The 22,586-nt window shown below is 39.7% G+C and overlaps 2 protein-coding genes across 2 annotated transcripts; both read left to right on the top strand.

The window, feature by feature from the left end:
• Nucleotides 1-22: 22 nt before the first annotated feature.
• On the top strand, nucleotides 23-8,068 carry slc39a1 (solute carrier family 39 member 1). Its single transcript, XM_049563423.1, has 4 exons — nucleotides 23-293; nucleotides 1,482-1,612; nucleotides 2,664-2,978; nucleotides 4,459-8,068. Exons 1-4 carry the CDS (start codon nucleotides 179-181, stop codon nucleotides 4,810-4,812), a joined length of 915 nt encoding a protein of 304 aa, XP_049419380.1. The 5' UTR covers nucleotides 23-178; the 3' UTR covers nucleotides 4,813-8,068.
• A 5,759-nt stretch (nucleotides 8,069-13,827) lies between these two features.
• Nucleotides 13,828-21,497, top strand: LOC125880702 (retinaldehyde-binding protein 1-like). Its single transcript, XM_049563412.1, has 8 exons — nucleotides 13,828-13,860; nucleotides 15,904-15,945; nucleotides 16,477-16,605; nucleotides 16,730-16,934; nucleotides 17,908-18,086; nucleotides 18,204-18,362; nucleotides 20,372-20,482; nucleotides 20,586-21,497. The coding sequence occupies exons 2-8, from the start codon at nucleotides 15,937-15,939 to the stop codon at nucleotides 20,730-20,732; spliced, it is 939 nt and encodes a 312-aa protein (XP_049419369.1). The 5' UTR covers nucleotides 13,828-13,860; nucleotides 15,904-15,936; the 3' UTR covers nucleotides 20,733-21,497.
• Nucleotides 21,498-22,586: the final 1,089 nt, after the last annotated feature.

Genomic DNA, 22,586 nt, shown 5'->3' with positions numbered 1-22,586 from the left:
CTGAACGGTTAGCCACTTCCCAAATAACAACATCGGTGGCTGCTGCTCGCTAAGCTTCTCGCCTCAGTGAAACTGTTATCAACGTATCGGTCGGCGAACACCGGCTCCTTTTATAGTTCATCACATGACAGTACAGTGAGGAAGCCAGTCTCACTCTTTAACAGTTTTATGCTGCAAAATGGACTTTCTGCTCCAGGTGAAAATAGGCGCTCTGATCGGTCTGTTGCTCTTAACTCTTCTTTTTGGATTTATCCCTGCTCGAGTGAAATGGTTCAGAGACACAAACGGCACAGGTTGGTAAACATTATAACATACCTAGCTAACGGTAGCATTGGTGTTCTATATATCACTGTTATATGCATATTTTAAAGAAGAGGGGACGTTAAAATCGCCTCCAATCTATGATAAACAATGTGGATCATGGCGAACAAATTCACTGTTTTACCTTCATTGGATGACTTGTTGCTTATTGCACTTATGCCGAACTACAAAGGGAAAGTGACTGATTAATTTCCAGCTTTAATTACTGATACTTGGTGTGAAGCCGTTTGCAGGCAATCAAATCAACCTTAAATTGCCTGAAGGTTTAATGGAGTTTGTTGCAGTGGTCCCGCCGAAGACGAGCGGAAGTTACAGGATCTCAGATAGCGGCTTCAGCAGCCGTCTGTCTCAATGAATCACATGTTTTAGCTGTAAATAGTGTTGTTAAGGCAATTAACGACTGTTGATGTTATCACCTGTGATTTAAATGCCGTTAATTGAGCCATTACAGAGTGTGTGGTGGGTTTTAATCACTGATCATAAATCAAACACAGCCATCATTCTGTGTAAAAAAAAAAAAATGTTTTAATGTTTCTTTTGGTAGACTATTTGCATATGTGATGATCTAACATTGATTACTTATTACCGCCCCATTACATTGTCATTATCATTTATGCAAACCTAAATGTGTAGCATAAGTTCAGTAATCCCCCTTCTCCGTCTTGGAGTCACCTGACGGGGATGGAGCCCCAAAGACTTGTTGGCATGTGGTCACATGGTCACATTTAGTATGTGAAACAGTCAGAACAAAGATGTATGTGTGAAGGACTTTCTTTAACGGAAGTGAAAGTATCCTTTTGTGTGTGTTAGTGCTCTGCTGAGTCATTCAGACGCCATAAGTTCATACTCATGATGTAGCACATGATCCTTCAGCAGTTAGTTTAACCTTGGAAGGATGGCAGTGACTTCATCCATGTCTGAGATGTACCACTAATCACTTGTAGGCCAATTCAGTAATAATGGTTTGTATTTTTGGTTGTAGATAGTAGAAGTTAAATAAAATGTAAAATGGCCCATTACTTCACAGAGAGACTCCTGATTTATAAATAGATTTTCTTCTGAGAAATGCAAGAAAGCAGAGAAAAACATAACTAAGGCTGACACCATTGTGTATAAGTTCATGTTGAGACATAAGAGATGTTTTGTCTTTCCATTTGCAGAAACCCATCGCACAGTCCTGAGTCTGATCAGCTGTTTTGCTGGAGGCGTTTTCTTGGCAGCATGTCTGCTCGACATCATTCCAGATTATCTGTCAGACATCAACGCCGCTCTGGATTCTCAGAAGGTGGAGGTATGTCCACGTCTGGACTGGACTAAAAATGTTGTTGCCATTAGTCACCTTATATTTGAAGTAATTAAGATACTATGAAGTCATATGTCAGCATATTAATGAAAATGTGATATTAAAGAATGCTTAAAAGCTTTATTACAGTAACCAAACAGAAATCTTTTTCTCATACCTCACAGGATTTGAATCTTAAATGCAACTTATTTGCTTTGCCACTGTCTCTAAAATGCATGGGCACACACAAGTAAACACACCAAAGTATATGCAGCGTTGTCTGGTTCCAGTTCTGACTGTAACAGCATAATTTAATTATCACTAGTGCAACAAACATATAAAATATTTAAAAGAAAAATGGTTTTAAAGCCCTGACAAAGACCTGCAGTGGTCGAAATATTGTCTCTTTTAATGATTTAGCCGCTACAGTAAAGGCTTTTTAATATTTCCTTCCTTGTTTTTCTATATTTTTTCGGAGTGCCTGGATTGCCTTCCTGTTGATCATAAAAATATTTATTTTTGGTGTTATTGCTGTTTGCTGTCCCTATTTTTTATATATATTAAAAAGTGGTCCCTCGAAATGGGAGCCAATGGGAACTGTTACTGTTGAGCCCTGTATTTATTGTATTTTTTTTCTAATCTATTAATCATTTAGTGTGTAAAATGTAAGAAAGTAGTAAAAAATGCACATATTAATTTCTTAGAGCCCAAGTTGACCCCTTCAGATGATTCATTTTGTATAACCAGTAGTCCAAAATCCAAAAGTGTTCAATTCACAATTATAGAAAACTGATAAAAAACAAAGCAACACATTTGAGGACCTGGAACCAGTTCAGTGTTTTTACTTGATTGTCCAAAAAAAAGCCAGTCATCGGCAGACACTATAAATCTTTGCAGTAACTGTATTCTTCAAAAATAAAACAGATTACAGTACACTATGCACAGGATCAGTCATCAAAGAGGGGATGTCTAAAAATGTTACATCTAAAGCAAGTGCAGTAACTGTTTACAATCTCTGTGTCCTAATTCTTGACTTTCTTTTGGTGTTGGTCTCGAACAGAGCAATTTTCCCCTCCCAGAATTCATCATGGCTGCCGGCTTCTTCACCGTCCTCATATTGGAGAGGCTTGTCCTGAACTGTCGGGAGAGGGCAGGGTCTCACGAGGAGAGGGCACCCCTCATACAGGACAACAGAAGTGGGCACGGGCATGGACACGGCCATGGCACAAGCCCTGATCTGGAGAGCAGCAGCCACCATGTCCATGTTGACTTTCAGGCTCATTCCCCCTTTCGCTCCTTCATGCTCTTCCTCTCCCTCTCACTCCACTCGGTGTTCGAGGGTCTTGCTATCGGCCTGCAGAGCACTGACTCAAAGGTAAGAGGAGATTTTGCTTTGTGCAACAAAACTACTTTTGAAGCATTTTAAATCCAGCATTGTTGATATCCATATTTTCTCAGAAAAGTGCTGCACAAATAAAGTTGGAATCATATTCACAGCACTCTCATGTTGCCAGAAGAAAGCAGCGTTTCAGTTTATAGCTTCAGGACGCTTTGACAGGAAAGGAATCTCGCTGTCATGAGAGTCAGATCTGTGTCTTCTGGTCACAAGACAGCCTGCAGTCCGAGAAAACTATCAGTGTTCCCTCAGGACTTTTCATCTACATGTAATTGTGTTATGTGTGTGTTCAGCTGGAAAACTTCTCTGTTTAGACTGTGAGTGTATTGGTTGAATATAAAACACTAAGGGGTCAAAGAACAGTAATATAGGTTAGAACAATCAAACAATAAACTATGAATGAGACATAATAAAGCAGACATCACTCAGATAAAACAAGTTGCAACCAAATTGCATATCTCTTTTAAAACATGGGAAGGATGCAATGAGTAATGAAAGAAAAAATGATCAAAAAATTTACCAAGACATTAGAAAAAGAGAAAATTACAAACAAGAAAATTAGTTTAAAAAAAAAAAAAAAAGAAAGAAAGAAAGGAAGAAAGTTAAAAACAAACAATTAAGGAAATGACCAGGAAAGAGTGCTTAAAAATGAGAATAATTCTGGAAAATAATATTAAAATGTAATAATAATATAATAATCTAGAGTATAGTTTTCCCTAGCTTTTCCCCCCATAGTTTTTAAAAATAATTTTATTTGATTTATTTATTTAAAATATTTATTTATTTATTTTATTTTAGTTATTTATTTTTGTTTCTTGGACATTTCTTACCAAGTTGCTTAGACACAGTTATCATGCTATAAACAGCACAGCAAAAATCTTCACATCTATATTATATTGTACAATATATTGTCATATTGCCCTGTCCTATTTAACACAGCCTTTATATTCAAAAACATTAACATTTGATATTATTTGGATTGTGGCGTGATGCGGGCACTATGCTGGATTGTTGTGGTGAAGAGGGAGCTGAGCTGGAAGGCGAAGCTTTCAATTTATTGGTCCATCTACATCCCAGCCCTCACCTATGGTCATGAGCTTTGGGTAGTGGCGGAAAGAATTAGATCGCAGATACAAGCGGCCAAAATGAGTTTCCTCTGTGGGGTGGCTGGGTTCAGTCTTAGAGATAGGGTGAGGAGCTCAAACATCTGGAGGGAGCTCGTAATAGAGCCGCTGCTCTGTCACATCAAAAGGAGTAGCTGAGGTGGTTCGGGCATATGACCAGGATGCCTCCAGGGCGCCTCCCATTAGATGTGTTCTGGGCACGTCCCAGCCTTCTGCCCTCATGACCCGGCCCCAGATAAGTGGGTGAAAATGGATGACTGGATGGATTATTTGTGTTTATATAGAAGCTATTGAAGGAGGCAGAAATAACCATAACACCTCTTTGTCTTCTCCAGGTATTAGAGATCTGCATCGCCATACTTGTCCACAAGAGCATCATAGTGTTCAGCCTGTCGGTAAAGCTGGTCCAGAGCGCAGTTGCTCCACTGTGGGTGGCTGCTTACATCGGAGTGTTCGCCATGATGTCGCCTATAGGCATCGCCATCGGCATCAGTGTGATGGAGGCTCAGCTGGAAGCTGGAGAGCTGGTCCAGGCCATCCTGGAGGGGCTTGCTGCAGGGACGTTTATCTACATCACCTTCCTGGAGATCCTCCCACACGAGCTCAACTCTCCCGGGAAGCAGCTTCTCAAGGTGCTCTTCATTCTGCTGGGCTTCAGCATCATGGCATCTCTGACGTTTATGGGCTGAGGCCGGTCGTCGTTTGTGACCTGGATGCTTTGTGGCAACTACCGCAGCTCACTGAGACTTGACTTTGTACAGAAAGACAATCTTTAACAGATAAGAAGAAGGTTTATTGCCGCACTGTTACACCCAACTCTGGAGTTTTTAATGTCAAAGGGAGCATGACAACGTTTTATTATGCTTCATATACTTTTAAAAAAGGAGGAGTTTGGATGATTTATGTATATGCCATTTCTTTTTAAGAGGATTTTATGTAAACAGGTGCCATTTACTGCTATGCTAACTTTGAAGAATCACAGGGGAAAGAAGTGTCTTATCAATGAGTCCCCTCATTATCACTGAATGTTGTTTTGAAACATGCTCTGGACCTGCAGAAAAAACAAACCAGAGTCACTGACCTTTGACACTATTGAGGAAACCACTGGAAACAAAGGGCCATGTTGTGTGTATATGATGCCCTGTAAGCATGCCAGTGTATCAGTAACTACACATCTTTCATGTTTACATTTTATCTGAAGTCAAATGGGAAGCTTCTCTTTCCAAAAAGCACTCTTTGTCCTTTTGTTGAAGTACTTTATACGGTACCTTCTTTACTACAGGCTCAGCTGCATGGCTGGTATATTTGAATTGTTATTCTTGGTGTTTATTCACTGGCATTTTAGTGCAATGCTTTTAGATGTAGTTTCCGGAATTAGGCTGCTTTTATTTCTCATTATAAACTAGAATATCAACATTTCATTCATTTGTCCAGTAAATTAGTGTAAATGTAAACTGACTTCCTGATGCCTTGAGAAGCTGCATGCTAAAACAAAGAATGGCAATGACGGGAAAAATGTGGAACTTATTTTTACACTGTTTGCACTTTTCCAATCATGAATCAGTGACTGTGTTTACATGCACGCTAATATTTCACTGTTATTCTGAACATGACAGAATTCAGAATATGGTATGGATCATGTAAACAGCATATTCTGTTTGGATGTTTCGAATTACGGCTATTTCTGAATGAAGCATTTTCCGACTTGTATAAGACATGTAATGTGTGTCTCAGTTGGGGTTTTTACTGCAGTTTGCAACACACAGCCTCTTGCCTGTTTATGGTCAGCTCTGTGTGCTTTCATGGATACAGTGAACACAAATCAAAAGTTTGCAGGGCTAGGGTAGAGATGCATGCCCACATTTCAGGTCAGAAGAAGAAACACTCCTACTTTTAAATATTATGAAAGTATTTGATATGAACAGTTTTTTTATATGCACAAATATTGCAACACCTAACTTTTCAAGAAGGTGGTTGGTGGAATGAAAGAGGGAGGCTGTGTTCACACGGTCAACCAGTGGAAAGATGCAAAATAGGACGAGCGACTCTAGCGCTTCCATTTTTTTTCATATTTTGATATGATAAACAGCATGTTGGGGCCATAGACCCTAAAACTGATCGGCGTAGCCTCTATAACGACACCGAGGGTTGAAATTAGCTCCAGCCACCCGCCAAATGATGGTAAAATAGGCAAGTCGCTGCTAGATTTGCCTCATTCACCAGCCAAAAAAAACAACGGTAGTCTACTAAGTGGCTGGTAGAGTGTGGAATCCACCAGCCACAGTGGTAGGTGGAACAAAAAGTTAATTTCAAACCCTGCCGTCGCCCATTAGTCTGTGGACTCCTTTGAGGCTTCAAGGTTTGGCACTTAGGCTGTCGCCATCTTGTTTTTTTTGGAGCCAGAAGTGACCATATTTGGGCAAGAGGCTGGCACTGTGGCGGAGCGAGGGCTGGATCTGACTGAGAGGCTGAGGACACTAGAGGCAGACAGCCTGTCAGTCAAAGCAGCCCGCCCTTAATTATGTGTAACTCTAAGCCTTGATAAAATATAAGCGCGTGAGTTATTAAAAAACATACACTCCCTGTACAGTTGTCATGAATGTTGAAATTTGCTATAGAGACCAAAACCTTTTTTGTACCAGGCTGTAAGCATGTTTATTTCTGCTGTTAAATTGCATTTTAACATGGGAGTCTATGGGGATTAACTCAAGCAGCCATTCAAAAAACTTATGTCGGCTTCATTTTTCAGCCCCAGAGGTTGCCGCTTGGTTATGGCACGTTAATCGAAATATGCACGGCTGCATGTAAACGAGAATATTAGTGGAATATTCATTTTCATTAGCCATGTAACAGCTCAGTAGCTATACTGTGTTTTTCAGAATAAGGGCAAAAAAACTGAATATTTTGTGCATGTAAACACAGTCAGTGATTATCTTCACAAATGGGAATTTGAATTAAACATGGCTTTAAAATGACTTTAAACAACCAACTGTTAAAACAAGCTGATCACTGTTGTTTACATGATGTTGACCTTTGTTCCAGTTTGTTCTGTTTTGACACATTATCTGTACTGCTTCTTTGAAACACTTTCTCCATGTACAGTGCTTTTATTTCTCAGTTTTGATTTCAGACGATACAGAAGCTTTTAATATCAGCACAAAGAGAGGTACAAGATAGAAATCAAACCAAGCAGGAAACCACAGTATGGCACATTGGGTACATTAATTCAGTCTTAAGCTATGGTGCAGGCCGAGAGCCAAAACTTGTATTGTACGTTGTCCATACGTGTTATATATGTAGAGTAAACAAAGCAGGTGTAAACTGAGGAATAAGTAAAAAACAATACATTTCAAACAGTATAGCAGGCAGTTAAAAAGGTCCAGTATCTGTGCTTTCAGCCTGCTTGCACTCCAAGTGAACCAGTATATCGAGTCCATGTATGAAATCATAGTTGTAAATGGTGTCTTGTTCAGTTAGAAGTCAGTCATGTGAAGATCAGATTGTTTCCTCATCACAAGAAATAGGAGGAAGTTGGAAGGTGTGAGTTGGTTGTCAAGAAAAACTTGTGCATGTCAGCAACAACAGTTTTGCCAGTGCCACTTCATCATATTTTGGGCAGATGTGGAAATTATCAACTTTTTTTTTTTTTTGTTAAAAGTCTGACTAAGACTAATGCAACTGATAACTGTTCCCAAAAGGAATGCCACAGCTTTCACTCCAGTGTTGTTAATGCATATTTTTGTTTTTGTTTGTTGTCAGAATACCTCCTGGTGCATTATAATGTGTAAAAAATAATTTGTTCATACGCTACAGAAACATCAACTGTCTTTTTGTATGTAGACCTACATATATTATTTTGTGCCTTATTAATCTCATGGGAGATGACTCTGTTGTTTGTTGTGTAAACTTGATCAGAGTAAAGATAAAAGAGGAATTTTCTGCGTGCTTGTTTGTGTTGTGCAAAAGTTGATTCTACTTGATGGAGCTGTTCTTTAAATACAACTTGAGTTTACTCTAATTACTCTCTCTTTAACAATATATACATATTCAAAGTATTTTAAACCAATATTTCCTGTATAATAACACACAATATAATCATTGGTGTCTATACAATATTAGACCATATAATTTACATGTTAAAACTATCACATTGATTCACTTAATTGCAGGTTATTTGTGTCTCAAAATAGCATGGTTAACTGCACATATCTGTTATATATAGTACACTATGTTTAATACTATGTCAGAAAAACCACACTTTAGGTACATTAATCATGAATTGAAATGTACTAAATACACTAATATGTTCATAAGGGCAGTGTGTAATCACTGGGGATGAAATGTGTGATCAACCTTTATGTGTTGGTGCCAGTTGAACCTGTTGTCAGTGCACCATTTAAATTGATATTTAACAGATTTTACTTCCCTTACTCCACTTTCAAACCAAAATTTAAACTGAATTACAGTATTAACCCGATGCTGAGTGTTTCTGATGAGGGTTTGTGGGGGCTTTGATTTCATGTGGCAGCAGATGACTGAAGCCACTAGGTGGGAGTGTTGATAGTCAGATTAATCGTCTGTCTCAATAAGGACAGTATTTCACAGAGGAAAGATTGGAGGACTAGAGTAATATTTTTAGTGACATATTACAGTTCACAATAACTTTTCAACCCTCACTTAATTTCTTCTTTTTCGGGGAAATTAATTGAGGGTTGTGGCTGACTGGGACATTATTAATGATTCTTTTTCTTTCAATATAAAACATTCTTCTGATTTTAAAGGGATAGTTCACCCAAAAATCAAAAAGACATAAATTTACTCTCACTTGTAGGGCTATTTATCAATCTAGATTGTTTTGTTATGAGTTGCTGAGTGTTGGAGATAGAGATGTCTTCCTTCTGTCTGATATAATGGAACTAGATGGCACTAGATGGCTTGTGGTGCTCAAAGTGTCAAAAAAAATACATTTGAAAAACTTAACAGCAATGTCTCCTTCCAGAAATCATGACCCAGTTACTCAAGATGATCCACAGACCTTGTTGTGAGCTGTTCAATGTAGGAATTTTTTTCTCTCCACCATACTACACCCACCAACCATATCACCACACAGAGAGAAGCGTGCATCGACTGCTAGCTCACCTAGCACTATTGAGTTAGTCTGAAAAATGTCACATGGGACTGAGGGCCCATTTCTCTGACAGCCCGTTATCCCCAAGACAAACACCCATTGCTCTGAAGTCCCGTTTCTGTGAAAATACACACTCCCTGCAGTTAGTTTCAGTCTCCCAGTAACATTTGAGCAAACAGTCCCAGGTGTTTTTCAGCGGTGTTTTTTCCACCCTTTAGTGGTGTTTCTCACTGGCATTAAGCCATCAGTATTGGATATTTTTACCATCCCTTTGCAGCATTTCTTAGCCACATTTGAGCCATCAATCCCAGGTGGTTTTACCAACCTTTTGCAGGTTTTCCCAGTACTGTTTGAGTCACTAAACCCAGGTGTATTTCATTGAACAGTCCCTGCTTTTCCAGCAACTTTGTGCCACCAAACTTGTGTGTTTGAACCCAAAACATTACCATAACCAGGTGCTTTTTTGTGCCCAAACCTAACCACACATTTACCACATTGGTGTTGACAAATGCAAGGTATTTGTGGTTTGATGAAATGTACAATGCAAACTTTTTTTCTGGCAATTGGGCTGTCTAACTGCAGGGAGTGCGTATTTTCAGAGTGATGGGACTCTGGAGCTATGGGTGTTTGTTTTTGGGACAACCAGCTGTCGGAGAAATGCACTTTCAGTCCAGTGGAACATTTTTCGAACTAATGGGGCTTCAGAATTTTGGGCTTACTGAACAATGAGCAGTCCCTGAGGGGGACGCCATTAATGTTTACTTCTGGTGCTGTCACAAGCACGAGCTGCTCGTCCATGAGTAGATGCATACTTACTTCTGCACGGTGATACAGCTGGTGAGCAGTTGGGTATTTGAGTTTTTCAAATGTATTTTTTTGGCGCTTTTAGCACCACAAGCCAAATCTATCTAGTTCCATTATATCTAAGAGAAGGCATACATCTCTGCAACTCACACCAAAACCACCTAGACTGATAAATAGCACTACAGGAAAGAGGAAAAGTTTATATTTTTGATTTAGGGGTGAAGTCCTTACTGTCTTCAGACTTCAGACTTTAGAAAGTCTGACACTAGTGGAAAAACTCAACAGAACTGTTGCAATAACTAAGTTATTTAATTTTTATTTAAATAGTGGTTTAGATTTGTAAATCTTTCTCTATTTCAATGCTGAGTGCTTATCAATCATCTGATGAATAAACCATGTATACTGCACTGATCATTTTTGTATTCATACAGGCCTATTTGTTGGCTTGCAGGGTGACATAACTGGCAGAAATTCCTTCACATCAAAGACCTTAACTGTATACCAGAGGCTTGTATGGCCATGTCTGATGTGATACATGGAGGCATTGTTAACCCCTGTTTGTGTTTGCGAGGGAATAGGAGGTCATTCATGAGCGTTCACTAATGAGAGGTGCTGCTGGAGGAACAATAGCAGCGTACAGTAAGTCTGCCAGCTCTGGATGACAGAGGCCTCAGTGTGTGGAGGAGGGCGACCCAGCAGAGCCTCCAGCTCCAGTGTGGGACGGACGTTTCCTCTGTTCACCCACAGCTCATTAACCTCTTCTATCAGCTCAGTGATGGCACTCAACTGTGTTCTCCCCTTTTGCTCCCTCAGACATGATGCAGATTACGTCCTATGAGACTACATGAACTCTGCTTTTTCATGGCGCACAATGTCAAGAGGGAAGAGAAAAGTATGCGAGCCACGACTGGTCATTAAAAACTTTTCAGTTACATAAATAATACAGCACTCTGTGGAAGACATCTTGAAGGATAAAACAGTATGTCCTGCTGCGTCACTACTTTTAGATAAACCTTGATGATTCAGAATCATCACTGACATCTTGATACATAAAAAGGAAAAGACAGTATACGCATAAATACATTAATAAAAATAAGTTTCTTCCAAGTCTTGTGGCTGCATGTGTTCCTGTAATGTTGTCCTTTTTCCCTCTCCTGTTGCCTTGCCCAGGTGTGCTGCATGGCCTAACGAGGTGCACCTGGCCAGGGGAAGAGATGTTTGAGCGCTCCTGCACGGCTGCAGGAGAGAGGCCTGTGGTGTGGGGACTGCTGGCCTTACTGCCTCTGAGACTGTGATTTTATTGACTTGTTTGCATGTCTTATGCTGATAAACCCATTAGGGGTGACTGTGGCTCAGAGGTAAAGCAGGTTGTCCTCTAATGAGAAGATCAGTGGCTCAACCCCAGCTCCTCTAATCTGCATGCCGATGTATGCATGGGCAAGATACTGAACCCCAAATTGCTCCCGATGGTTACTGAGTAGCAAGTGGCACCATGCACAGTAGCCTCGGCCACTAGTGTGTGAATGGGTGAATGTGACATAACATAAAAGCACTACAGGTGGTTGGATGATTAAAAAGGCATTATACAAGTGCAGTCTATTTACCATTAATTTAAATGTTTTAAAGGTGTCTCCTGTGGTTGATTTGGGTCAATGGTGAAGTGTTGTTTGCCCCATAGGGCCGCCTAAGGGAGGTGTGTAATACTTACCAAAATGTAATGATAAACAAGAATGATCAATTTAAGATTGTGAAATGTCAAAATCTAAATTAATCAAAAGCACAGTGTGGAAATAGACCTATATACAGTACAGGCCAAAGTAAAATTAATCAACAAGTAGGCTACAACACAGAACATATGAATGAACCTTGAAAGTTGACAACCGTTCTAGCAGTTTCACAAAGCACAGTAGTTCTCTGAGCTACATGCTAACATGCTTATAATTAATGCTAAATTGCCAGTGTTTATCAGATAATGTTTACCATGTTCACATCTTAGTTTAGCCTTTTATCATGTTAACATTTGTTATTAGCAAGCTACTAAACACGAAGTAAAGCTGAGGTTGATGGGAATGAGATCAATTGAAAAAATTAAGTTTTTCCCCTGATGATGGCGCTAGACGAAAATTAGGGGGCCGCCAAAGTTGTTGCAATTCATGTTGAGGTGGACATGAATTTCTGTACCAAATTTCATGTCAAACTATCCATTAGTTGTTGAGACATTTCACTTAAAACCAAACATGTGAATCTTCTGGTGACGTTGGGGGAAAAGTCGGGGGATCACAAAAGTCAGAAGGAGTCATCCTCATCCTCAGTTCACCTAAGATTTTATAGATTATCTCAGTTTGGAGGTAGAAGACCAACTGGCCAACTATCACGCCATTGGCATGGCTCAGCCAGGTCTCACTCCCACTGACACCATTCAGTCAATGGTCCTTCGAGTCAGATATGGATGCACAATGCACCCTTTAGCGTCTGTATGAGGCGGACCAGGCTATATCTAGTATAAAGAGCGAATAAGACAACTTAGTGGAGGGGAGGATGAAGCACATGACTTTGAGGCAGCTGTGGCTCAATATCCCTGGGCAAGATACTGACCCCCGAATTGCTCCAGATGGCTGTTCCATCAGCATGTGAGTGTGTGTTAATGGTTACTGAGTAGTAGGTGGCACCTTGCATTGTAGTCTCTGCCACCAGTGTGTGATTAGGAGAATGTGACACGTTGTGTTAGAGCGCTTTGAGTGGTAGGAAGACTAGAAAAGCGCTATACAAGTGCAGCCGTCCATGTACCATTTACCCAGGAGGCAACTGGTGTTTGTGTTTCACATGAAACTTAAAGTCAACGTTATGGCTAAAAATGTACATCTCTGCAAGTAAAGCAAAAATGACATCAAAATTCTTCACTCCTATAACTAACAAAGAGGGAGGTAATGATGCACTAATGTCCAAAAATGAAAAGCAAACTTGATTTGATTCTCCATCACTGTAATTAATGAGTAAAAGAGAGGCATGCTGTTTGATGTTGTGCAATCATGGATGAGTAATCTATAATCTGGGTCCCAAAACAAAGTGTTCCCTCTGATGAGGATTTCAAAGAATGTGCAGAGAGGAATGTGTGATGTGAACGTGTGATTGTTTCACAGGTGGTCGTCTCTCTCATATGACATTTCCACAAGCACAACAGTATCAAGCTCTAATCCCACCTTTCATGTCACATGTGGTGGGTTAACTTCCAGTATGAACAGGTGACAGGAGCAATGTGTTAGAGGCGACAGTGAGAAAAAGAAATTCTCTCATTTCATACAACATGATGTTTCAGAGGTAAATACCTAACCCACCTAACCATGAATAAGAAACACAAAAATCATGAGAATTACAAATCTTCTTGTAGTTTTTTTCTAATTTTGTTGTGTTTTCAGAAATGTCATTGCATTTTCTTTTGCTCTCTGTTTTGCTCATTTGTTAAAAATATTGGTGCAGCCCAGTTGCCAGAGGAGAATGTTGGCACTGTACATTTCTTCAAACCACAGATATGTTCAGCCTGGTCTCATTTTTACATTTACTGGTCTCAGGACCACCGTACGTACGACCAGTGATGGTCCTCACCGACACACCTCTCCTCCTCCATCCCAGCTCCCCCTTCATTTCACAGTTTGCATGGTATAGATTAGCCGCTCATTGTAATCCACTGTGTCATTTTAATCCTACTTTGAGTGACGTTTTCAATAACTCCTCCCCTCCTGATCCTCTGTCCTCTTGTTGTCTCCTCTGCCACTCCGTCTACTCCTCTCACCCCGTCTGCTTAAAGGTAAGTCTGCTCTGCTCTTTAGTCTAAATAAGCCTCAGATAGATCAGGAAATAAAGATGAATGATGAGCACTGTCAGTATTATACACTGTTTAGTCTGATTATTAAAAGATAGTTGATAAACAATAGATGTATTCATTGGATATTGAATGACCTTTGATAACCAGTTTACTCTAATATATGAATGTGTCATAAAGTGTCTAAAATCAGTGTCTATACGTAATATGTTTTGTTTATTGCACTGTTTGATGTACCTGTTCAACGTCTGAACCCCCTCAGTGGTGGATTAACACGGTCACACATTTTGCTGTAGAGGAGCTTCAGAGTCATGATTCATGGTTAAAAGACTTTAAATTAACTAACATCAACATCAGTATTTGGCTTTCTGCCACACAAAATTAATTTTTGTGCCAAATATGTTTTTTAAAATGTTGAATTTTTTTTTAAACTTTCAATGATATACTCAATAACACTGTGTACTTTGTCCAGCAAATGTTTTTAGATAGCAGTTATGAAGAGTACAGCTCGAGTCTGTGCTTCGCATGTATTCAAGTCACAGAAGTAAGCATCTGATTTAAAAAAAAAAAAAAAAAAAAAAAAAACAATACCCAGTAACCCTTTAAAAACTCAGAAGGGTTTAAGGAAAAAAAAAACACTAACTGCTGTACTGAAGATATTTTCAAAATGCTAAAAGTCTACTCAAGCATTTTAGGGCTAAAATATTCAGTTTCTTTATGATAAAGTAGGACCCCTCAAAAACAAGATGACCAATCTCAAAGACCTGTCCTAAATAAATACATTTGCATACTAGTGACAAATAAATAAATAAATAAATAAATAAATGAACAAAGAAATGAAAATAAATAAAAATTAAAAAAAATTAAATAAGAAATAAATGTGTTTTAATTCATTCATTCATAAAAATAAAATAAAAATTACATAAATCTAAAAATAAATGAAAGTATTTTGATGATGATGATTATTATTATTATATTATCATTTTTATTATATAAGTGTAAGTGTTATTTTAATTATTTTATTTTTTAAGCTCTTTTTTTGTACATAAGTTACACCTCTGTTTCCTAATCACATCAAAAATGGCATCAAGAAATTTCAGATTTATATCAATTTGCACATATTATCTGTGCAGTATGTTGTTTTGTGTTTTACAAAATCACAGTCGCACATTTCAAAAACGGGTCAAAACTCTTTTTTACTGTGCAGCAAGCAGATGAGTTTGAGCTGAGTTTGAGTATATTAACATTCATACTCACAGTTAACAATGAAATAGATGCAGAATTTACATTTTTTTTATAAAGTAGAGCTATATCTTTACATGATTATACATACTAAAAAATTATATATAAAAAAATATGTACACACATGCACCAATAAATCATACACTTACATACAACCAAGCATAAATGCAGTAAAAAAAAACAATAAACAACACTGCAATAATATGCAGCAGAAGAACCCCCAAAAACCTGAGCTATCTATCTTTTGTTATATTCAGTTCTGTATTGTACAGTCTGACTGCTGTGGGCAGGGTTGCTGCGCTCCAACTCTTTGTTCTGCACTGGATGGTTAAAGACTCAATCAGATGTTTAACTATATTTTAGGCTTTTCCAAACACCATCAGACATTTATTTTGGAGAAACTGAATGCTTAGCTCCGTGATTCAAATAAAATGGCAACACATGAGGAACAAATTCAGACTAGATTGGGTAATTCAGTTTTATGGGAGAGTGGTGGTGCTGCTCTGTTGCTGTATTGTTTTGGGGTCTTATGTAAGAGGATGTCTGCTCCACTGACGACTAAAGAAACCACTCTTCACGTTCAGTAGCTGCACATCACTGAACCAAAAGAAACCATATTTTCTACCCCCAGTTATGCAGATTTCATAATACACCAATAACTGTAACCAGTAAATATGTCTTCTTCTTAACCAAGTCTGACATGAACAAACTACATGTCTGGACGACTGTGAAAGAAAAGTTTGATGTGTTCATGTTCTGTTTGTGCCAACTCTCCTTTGTTCACAGTGTGTAGTGAAGCTGCTGTGAGACGCTGCAACCATGGCTGCTGTAAGTTTACTTTGCAACAAATTAAGAGAGAAAGAGAGCACTTGAGCGTCACTTTGTCTCCATTTGAGCCACTTTGTCAGAGTGTGGCCTCACCTCAGTGGTTGGTCCTGGGTTACAAGCACCAGGTCTTTGCAGTTTGACTGTCAGCGCATGATGCTGCTTCATACTGTTATTGTGCCGGTAGATGCTGGCTCTGGGACGGATGCTTAAGCTGTTTTTAAGAAGTGGCTTTAGAAGTCCCTTCTGTAATCATGTGAAGCAGATTAAGCAGCCGTCCACTGGTGTGCATCGTTTGGGGTCTGTTCCAGATTGGGTTGTTGGTTCATAATGTAAAAGTCATTGTAGTAAGCTGCCAGTGAAGTACTCAAGCAGTAAAGCATGAAACAGTGATGTAAAAAACAAACTTAAAGGAGGATTTCAGCTAAATTGGTTTGTTGGTTTATTTCTCAAGAGGAAAATCTGATGATTGATAATAACCTGCATACACTGATATGATGTTTTACATTGTAAAAACTTTTCTTATTTATCCAGACTGGATGTTTCCGCATGGTGTCAGAGGAGGAGCAGGCCATGAGGTCTAAACTGGAGCATTTGACAGTGAAGGATCATGGGCCAGTGTTTGGGCCGTGCCACAAACTGCCTGGACACACTGTGCAAAAGGTAAATACACATATATATATATGACGAGTTTAACTAAGAATGGTCTGATACTTTTATCCCTGCAGCATCAACATTTGTCTGATGTGTCCCTGCTCCTGTGATTTTGAAAATGTGTTTCCTCCAGGCGAAGGATGAGCTGACTGAGACGGATGAGAGGCGAGCGTCGTCACTGAAGGACCTGCGAGGCATAATGAAGGAGAGAGCAGCAGAGGGAGACGACCTGGCCAAGCTGGTGCTGGAGCGCTTCGGGGACAAACCGGACTCTCTGCTGCTGCGCTTCCTCAGAGCTCGCAAGTTTGAGGTTGTCAGAGCCCACGACCTCATGAAGGGTCAGTCATAGAAAAGACCATCTATTAGTCCATCCTTGATTTCAGTTTCATTTATACTGTAGAGACAAACTGAGGTATCAAAAGTGATATGATTCAGTTTCTACAGACATTTTCCAGTAGCTGCAGTAATTGAGGGTGAGACCTCTTTTGTGCTCCTGGTTTGCATGAATCCTGCCCATCACTGATACAGGGAGGCATGTGTTCATTAATTGGGGGCTTTGAGATGCTTCTGAGTTTCCCCTGACAAAGCCGTCCTTTGTGTTCCAAATAGGACAGCAAGTTTACTTTACTTGTGAACTCGCAGTGTTCTCCTGGGAACTTCACAGCACATGTGCTGATTGTGTCGGTCTGAGACCAGATTATAAAACAGGCTGGTTTGACATTCCTATGAGAAGACAGACTTGGTTATGACTTGCTTATTGTTCATGTATGTATTTTGGACTTGACATGCTATTGTAAAAAAAACTCTAACTAAATCTCTGGCTCAAAAATAATCTAGACCAACACTGACAGAAATCACTTGGTCAGGTCCAATAAACTTTGCTTTAGTTTAGTTTTTTGCTGAATATTTGGTCATCATAGAGACAGAAGCAAAAGGAAACACACACATTTATGAGTCTATAGAAGCAGAACCTGTGAGTGTGAGAGGGGAATGTGAACTTGTTTCATGGGGTTAATTGCTGCTTGTGAGTAAAAACCCTGAACACACACACATACACACACACACACACACACACACACACACACACACACACACACATACACACACACAAGCTCTCTGGGTTAATTGCTTTGTTGGTATGAAGAGGCTCAGAGCTGCACTGTAGATGCACAGTCGTGTCATTGTGTTTGGGATGTCAACAACCTGCACTGATCACTGGTACGGTACACAAAAGGTTTGTGAGAACCATTAGTGGCCAATAAGAGAATGCAGCTGATCTCTCAGTTGTGTGTGTGTGTGTGTGTGTGTTAGGTTATGTGCGCTTCAGGAAGGAGTATCCCGAGCTGTTTGAGAACCTGACCCCAGAGGCAGTCCGCAGCACCATCGAGGCAGGTTACCCTGTGGTTCTGCCCAGCAGGGACAAATATGGCCGCGTCGTGCTGCTCTTCAACATCGAGAACTGGGACCTGGAGGAGATCACGTTTGATGAGGTAGCTGTGAAAAGACTTCAAAGAGCACAACTGCAAGAGGAAATAATTCAAGTGTTTGTTAAGAACGTGTGTGTGTGTGTGTGTGTGTGTGTGTGTGTGTGTGCGTGTGTGTAACAGATCTTAAGAGCGTACTGTGTGATCCTGGAGAAGCTGCTGGAGAATGAAGAAACCCAGATCAATGGCTTTGTGCTGATTGAGAATTTCAAGGGTTTCACCATGCAGCACGCCTCGGGAATAAAGCCGGCCGAGCTCAAGAAGATGGTGGACATGCTGCAGGTCAGAACTATGGAAGAGTGGTAGGGTCAGACATAAGAAAAATACTAAAGACTGGGAGTGGGAGTAATAGTGCCATCTGGGGGCCCGAGTGGGACCCAGAGGGTTAGATGGATAGAAAAGTAAGAAAGAGCTAAGACAGATAGAAAAGTAAGGAGCACAGGGAAGGCAGAGCCAAAGAGAGACATCTGTGTGGACTGAAGTCTCCCCTGCCGGATCAGGCCATACACTCTACTTCCTCCTACTCTCTCATTTTGATGAGGAAAGAGAGAAGAAACTAACAGGAGAAAAACTGCTGTTGCACATACTTGTGATTGTGGGTTAGAGTTGGAGCCATGCTGGCAGAAATGGGGTGGGGGTTTAGGGAGGGTAAAAGCTTCATTGTGGTCATCAGGTGGGTTCCCTCCTTTACTGGTGTTTTGATGATGGGTCCACGACACCTCGAGAGGGCTCATCGGCAACACCTGGTGTCCCAGGTGCGGCCACCTCTGCTTTTACTCCCACGAACCCTTTGAGAATAAAGTAAAAATGAAAGGTATAAGATAAAATTGAGAGGATGAAAATAAAGTCAAAATATCGAGAATTAAGTCAAAACCTTGAGAATTAGGTTGAAATGTTGGCAATTAGGTAAAAATGTCAAAAATAAGGTCAAAATGACGAGAATGAGGTTGATGCATTGAGAATGTTAATAGTCAGTCGATGGCTGATATGTCAAGAAAGTAAATGTTGAAAATAAAGTTGAAATGTCGAAACATGTTGAAGAAGAATAAAGTCCAAATTGTAAGAGTAAGGTCGAAATGTAAAAAATACAGAGAAAATATCCAGAATAAGGTCCACATGTGGAGAATTTATTTAAAATGTTAAGAATAAGGTTAAAACATCAACAATAAAGTCAAATTGTTGAAAATAAGGCTCAAATGTTGCAAATAAAGTCTACATTTTGAGAATAAGGTCAAAATGCCCCCAAAAAAAGCACAAATATTGGAAATTAAGTTGAAATGTCAAAACTAAAGTTCATTCATTCTTCTAACCGCTTCATCCTCTTGAGGGTCGTGGGGGCGCTGGAGCCTCTCCCAGCTGACATCGGGCGAGAGGCAGGGTACACCCTGGACAGGTCGCCAGACTATCACAGGGCTGACACATAGAGACAGACAACCATTCACGCTCACATTCACACCTATGGACAATTTAGAGTTACCAATTAACCTAGTCCCCAGTCTGCATGTCTTTGGACTGTGGCCGGAGTGCCGGGAGAGAACATGCAAACTCCACACAGAAGGGCTCCCACGCCTGGGATCGAACCGGCAACCCTCTTGCTGTGAGGCGAAAGTGCTAACCACCACACCACCGTGCTGCCCAAAACTAAAGTTGCAACGTCTAAAATAAAGTCAAATATGTTGAAAATAAAGTAAAAATGTTGAGATTAAATGTCAGTAATATCAAACTGTTGATAATGACGTCAAAATGTCAAACTAAAGTCGAAATGTCGAGAATAAAGTCAATAATTTGAGAATAAGGTCAATGTCAAGAATAAAGTCAAAATGTCTAAAACATTTTGCAAATAAGTTAAAATGTCGAGAATAAGGTGTGTATGAATGCAGCCACCTCCTCTAACTTTGTGGGGTTTCAGCACAGTCCCTTCACTTATTATCAGACTGTGTTTATGAGCTAAAAGAGAAATAATGTCCTTGCTACTGAAACCAGTTCTGAAGGACAGTTTCACCACTTCGTGGCATTTTTTAGAGGCAGCCACATGCGCTAACACTGATTGATTTATTGTCAAAAGTCTGACTTTTCAATCTTGAAATGTCAAGTTTATGAACAACATTTTAACTTCATTTTTGAAATCCAGTAAAAAAAAAAAAAATCACCTTATTCCTAATCTTCATTATTTTTTTCCCTTATGTTTGGCCCTAATACTCCTCCATAGAGAACAGATGCAAGAGGCTGAGAATGTTTTGATGTGCAACTACAAAACTGTTTTTCCAAATCCTTTGTGTGTTTGTGTGCAGGACTCTTTCCCTGCCCGCTTCAAGGCGGTCCACGTCACCCACCAGCCCTGGTACTTCACCACCACATACAACGTGGTCAAACCCTTCATGAAGAGCAAGCTGCTGGAGAGGGTACAGACAGAGAACTATCAACCCTTTAATCTAAACCACACATCCAGTTTTGTCCAAGTTGCATCAGTCATCCCCTCTGAATTCTCTTCATACTTCCCCTCAGGTCTTTGTCCACGGCGACGAGCTGGACAACTACTTCAAAGATTTCGACGCAGACATCCTGCCGACAGATTTTGATGGGAAAGCCTCTGTCGCAGACTGCCAGGCCATCGCCACCAAGCTTTTTGGCTCTGAAGACACTGCTCTCTGAAACACCAGTCCTCACATCTCAAACCCAGGAGTTATAGTGTCCTTATCCTAGATGCTTCTTTTGTGATCAGATCAGGTCTATTCTGAAGCTAGGTTGATGTTTTTTACTATTATCCAGGCAGTTCCTATGAGCAAAAAGAAGTATCTAGAGTTAGGAGCATGGGATGGTTTGGAAACAACTTAATATATGATGATATAAATGGAAAGAAAAAGGATGTTTAGATATTACAGAGAGAATAATTGATGGGTAATGTGCACTGATATTCATTGTTACATAACAAGCAGAGGGAAAACAAGAGAGTTGATAATGTGATGATGTTGCTCACATCCAGAGTGACTCAGTTTGGTTTGTTCTTTGCCTTAAAGATGAATTTCACAGCATACAGAGCAGCCTCGTGCCTACGATCCTGTCAGCTGAGTGAGAACAGAAGGGTATCACAGTCTCAGGAGTTTGGGAATATATGAAGAGGGAAAACTGACAATGGATACGCCTGCATTTGATTATTGTTTTAGGAGCAGGAGCCTCCTGATGCAGTGCCATGGAACGAGTCTCAGCAGCCTTGTTTGAGTTGTGACTCTCAGATGCCTCCTGTACCACAAAGATCCACTCTGCAAGTTGCATTGGATTGGGAAATGTTTAAATAAATAGTTTTGTGTGTGTGTGTGTGTGTGTGTGTGTAGTTTTATATGAATTGTCATTTGTTTTCCTGTTATTTTAGCTAACATGACAGGTGTTTCATAAAGATAGATGACCAGTTAAACCAGGCTTACTTGATGAAGTCTGGTTTACTTTAAAACTCTCACACAACTCGTGCAGTATAATCCAAGTCTCATTTATCCAGTCCGATGCTCAGCACTTCCCAAACAGGCATTTTCACTAAAAAAAAGACCTTAGCACTGGAGTTTAACTTCAAAGAGAGCATACACCAACCAGCCACAACATTAAAACCATTGACAGATGAATAACTGATGATCTTGGCTTAGTTGTTCAGAGGTAATCTTATCAGATTTCGCATATTGGATTAAATCGGATCTTGAAAATAGATTGTTCAAAAGTAAAAGGATTCTGAAATTGAATTAGATCACATAACCCAGTCTTGGTTCTTTATCTGGAACAAACAAATAGTATGTGTTGTTCAAAACTTTGTAATAGGATCAGTATTACCTTTGATCCAAAAAATCCTAATCCCACAGAAGGCTGGATTCAGGGTGGTTTTTCGGGAACAAAATATGGAAAAAAAAAAAACAACTTTAATTTGGTTAAATGTTTAAACACTTCTTTAAATTTTGCACTTGATTTGTTTAACAGTTACTGTGATAAAACAGATTTTAAGCTAACTATTAACACAGTGGTTCCCAAATGATCCAGGTTTCTCCTTAATCATTAATTCAAGTCCACACAGGTTAATATATTTGGCATCACACTTGTGTTTGGCCATGTTGTCGAGCTAGTTTGCCATCTCTGTTAAGTAACTGTCCCTTATTCACTCACTCTACAGCAGGAAACGACACTTTAAAATAGAGCTTGTGCCGTAAATTCATTGTACTTCAAAAAAAGTGTGGTTTTTACAAACTTAACACGTTGGCAAGTCACTTACATTCCACTCAGAATGGACCCGTGACCCACTTTTGGACCACGACCCACCAGTTGGGAACCACTATATTAAACCTTTCCGTACAGTGACGTTTAAACAAAAGGATGTTGTCCCCATAAAGAAGTCTCCCAAATAGCTGTCAAAATCAAACAAATATTATGATCTCAAAGATCTCCGTTTTGTTGTATTTGGCAGCACCTATGGCAACAAGTGATAACTGCAGTGTGTTTGATGGCAGACTGCTTACATCATGATATGGA

Source organism: Epinephelus fuscoguttatus, linkage group LG2 (assembly GCF_011397635.1).
Source record: "Epinephelus fuscoguttatus linkage group LG2, E.fuscoguttatus.final_Chr_v1".
NCBI lineage: Eukaryota > Metazoa > Chordata > Actinopteri > Perciformes > Serranidae > Epinephelus > Epinephelus fuscoguttatus.
The sequence above is the reverse complement of the archived record's forward strand: the minus strand, read 5'-3'. Positions and strand labels throughout refer to the sequence as shown.

What these genes read in the sequence shown, in the direction of transcription:
- slc39a1 (XM_049563423.1), top strand. Translation starts at nt 179, where the DNA reads ATGGACTTTCTGCTCCAGGTGAAAATAGGCGCTCTGATCGGTCTGTTG. An exon ending in TGGATTCTCAGAAGGTGGAG is followed by an intron (nt 1,613 to 2,663) that starts GTATGTCCACGT and finishes GGTCTCGAACAG; the next exon opens with AGCAATTTTCCCCTCCCAGA. An exon ending in TGCAGAGCACTGACTCAAAG is followed by an intron (nt 2,979 to 4,458) that starts GTAAGAGGAGAT and finishes TGTCTTCTCCAG; the next exon opens with GTATTAGAGATCTGCATCGC.
- LOC125880702 (XM_049563412.1), top strand. An exon ending in AGGAGATCACGTTTGATGAG is followed by an intron (nt 18,087 to 18,203) that starts GTAGCTGTGAAA and finishes TGTGTGTAACAG; the next exon opens with ATCTTAAGAGCGTACTGTGT. An exon ending in AGAGCAAGCTGCTGGAGAGG is followed by an intron (nt 20,483 to 20,585) that starts GTACAGACAGAG and finishes ACTTCCCCTCAG; the next exon opens with GTCTTTGTCCACGGCGACGA.